The sequence below is a fragment of the Phaethon lepturus genome, unplaced genomic scaffold (genome assembly GCF_000687285.1).
Source record: "Phaethon lepturus isolate BGI_N335 unplaced genomic scaffold, ASM68728v1 scaffold29063, whole genome shotgun sequence".
NCBI classification, from domain to species: Eukaryota; Metazoa; Chordata; class Aves; order Phaethontiformes; family Phaethontidae; genus Phaethon; species Phaethon lepturus.
Genome location: NW_010530210.1, coordinates 1,237 through 3,931, shown reverse-complemented (window position 1 = coordinate 3,931; position 2,695 = coordinate 1,237). Strand labels below are relative to the sequence as shown.

General features: G+C 59.7%; 1 protein-coding gene across 1 annotated transcript in view; it reads left to right on the top strand.

Moving 5' to 3' along the window:
• Window positions 1–2,634, top strand: part of DBNL (drebrin-like) — an 11,164-nt gene extending 8,530 nt beyond the window's left edge. The window contains exons 11-13 of the mRNA XM_010284209.1: window positions 282–388; window positions 1,792–1,897; window positions 2,495–2,634. Of these exons, the coding sequence (XP_010282511.1) occupies window positions 282–388; window positions 1,792–1,897; window positions 2,495–2,634 (353 nt within the window). The remainder of the gene's footprint in view (window positions 1–281; window positions 389–1,791; window positions 1,898–2,494) is intronic.
• Window positions 2,635–2,695: the final 61 nt, after the last annotated feature.

Here is a 2,695-nt window from a genome sequence, read left to right as displayed (position 1 = left end):
TTGGCCAGGGTCTCTGCGCCAGGCTTCCCCACACGAGGAGCAGCTTGGAAACGGGACGTCTTGAGCGTTCCTTTCCATTTTTCCATTCCATTATTCCTGTCCCCAGCGGAGATCCTGGATCTCTGCCTTGTCCCTTTTATCGGCCCATGGCACAGCAGGAGACCCGGGGGATGCCCGGCTCATACCAGGAGTTTGGTGGCACTTCAGCCTGGAGCAGGAGTTGGATGAACGAGGTGTCGGGGCCAGGGTTCGGTGACGGATATCGTGTGTTTCTTTTGCAGGGCGAGACGCTGGGTACAACTCAAGTGTCCCGGCTTCCCACGCAGAAGAGGCAAATCTGTACGAGGAGCCGCCGGACCCCTCGGCCATCTATGAAGAACCCCCTCAGGTTGGTGCATGGGGGAGGACAGAGGACCAAAGGGCGCCTGAGAGCTCACTGGGGTCCTCATGCGAGAAAGCATGGCTTTGTCTCGTTTTTTAGGATGAGTCTGGAACATTCTTAGGAGCATCTCTTCCCTTTGGGTGCAAACACACCCTCCGGTGCTCAGAGCCTGGCTGCCTGGGCTAAAATCAGTAGGAAACCGAGAAACCCCAGAGCTCAGATGTGCTCGGGCCACATCTGCACGAGGGGCTGCTGCTGCGTCCCTTCCCAGCCCTGATGGCAAGAGAAGCTGACGCTGAGGCCCCGTCACCCGTCCCGCACCCTGTGCCCTGGGGTGCTCCGGCTGGTGTCACTGCCCCCGTCCCTGGAGCCCAGGGAGGGGGCAAGGGGAGAGCCTCTCGTCACCCTCTTTGCCAAAGCTCTTCCTCCTCCTTCTCCTGCTTCTTTGCACGTCCAAAACCAGTGGAGCTGACAAAGCCCAGCTATTCTTGGCATGCTCCGTCAGATTCTCCAGCGTCTAATAGCGGGATTGTGTCATGCTGCAATATTTCTCTTGGAGATGTGGTGGCCGTTTGGTTTCCTCTCTTCTATTCATCTCTCTTGCCCCCCGCCTCACGAAACCATAAGCATTTCAAACATACTTAATTGTCTTGTTCTCGAATTTGTCTGGAAGTGTCCAGCTGGTTCAAAAGGAGCGGTAGATGGGTTGAGTGATCGCCTCAGCCTCTCTGTACAAAAGAAAAGTAAAAACCGGCCAGCTCGGGTCTCAAAATAGTAATGGGAGAGAAATGCTTGGAAAACTGGAGTTGGAGCTTGCCCAGCTTAAACGCGGGGGTGATGAACCGCTGCCTGCAGCAGAGATCCTGAGGGGTCAGCTTCCAGAAGGGTTGTCTGCTCTGGTCTCTGGTGTTTCTGGTTGTGGTGCTGGCTGCCAGGCTGGAGGCACTGCGGCATCGGTGCTTGTTTGTGAGCCAAAGCGCAGAGCTGGCCGCCGTTGCTCTTCGGGGCGAGGCTGGTTTGCACGCTTGTCGCCTTTATCACCTGGCAGGGACACGCGGAGCCCCCGGAGTCAGTGTTTTCATTCTGAGGGGGCACCTGGGACCTCCTGCACGCAGTTCTCCGAGGCTTGGGGGGCTGATCTAAATCTCTGGGCGTTGCATGGTGTTGCACTCCTCCTTCCCGCTGTTTTTTCTCCCCCAATTCCCAGTGCGCGGCAGCTCCCAATCCACCCAGGAAACAAAGCGGTGCGGCGACAGGCAGAGCGACGGGGCAGCGCGCGCCCTGCGTGCCCCGTGTTGGGGTGGCGAGACCCCGGCCTGCAGACCCTTGCTGCAGCTGACGAAGCATGAGCTGCCCGGCACAGCGTCGTTCACGCGGTAACTCCTTTTCTGCCTCTCTCCTCCCTGAAGGAACAAATTGACGGTGCCAAATACGACTACCCGGTTGAGTACCAGCAGCCACCGGACCTGGCGGGCAAGGGGCTGTGTGCCCGGGCGCTCTACGACTACCAGGCTGGTAAGAGCCGCAGAGCTCTGACTTGCCCTCTGAACTGGGAGGGGGTTTGCTGGGCCCAGTCTCTTCCCAGAGAGCTGGACCGGAGACATCACCCATCACACTGGGCCATCCCGCGGCAGGGTGGGATGCTGGATAAAGCATCTTCCACCCCAACGGGAACTGGAAAAGCAAGCAAAGGAAGCTGATGGCTTCTCTTTTTTCTCCCTAACGTCTGTTTCTCGCGCTCCTCCCTGTCTTCCCTCCCCTGCCTCCTGCCTCGGAGCCCGTTTTACCCGGATAGTCACATCTTCTCATCTACTGGCCCCCCGGCCTTTCACAGCAGCGGCGGGGCCGAGCTGCCCGTGCTTCCTCCAGCTGTAAAAACGCCGTTCTGCTGTGAAACGTGGCTGTCGAGGGCTTTGGGCTCCCGCAGGACACAGCCCCAGGGAAGGTGACAGTGTCACAGGCTCCTTTCTTTAAGTGAGGGGGGGGCTGGGGGGGCCGTGTGCCTGGCACAGCGTGTCCCTGCAGGAGGGACGGCCCCCCAGCCTCTCCGGCTGTGCTGGGGCGGGGGGTCGGGTTGGTTTTAACCCCCTCCCTCGTTCCGTCTCGTTCCAGCTGATGACACCGAGATCTCGTTTGATCCAGAGAACATCATCACCAACATCGAGATGATCGACGAAGGCTGGTGGCGCGGCTACGGCCCCGACGGCCACTTCGGCATGTTCCCTGCCAACTACGTGGAACTGATAGAGTAAGGGGCTGGCGGGGGCTGCGGGGACCCGAGCCGCTCCGTCCCGCCAGCCGCCGCTTGGTCCC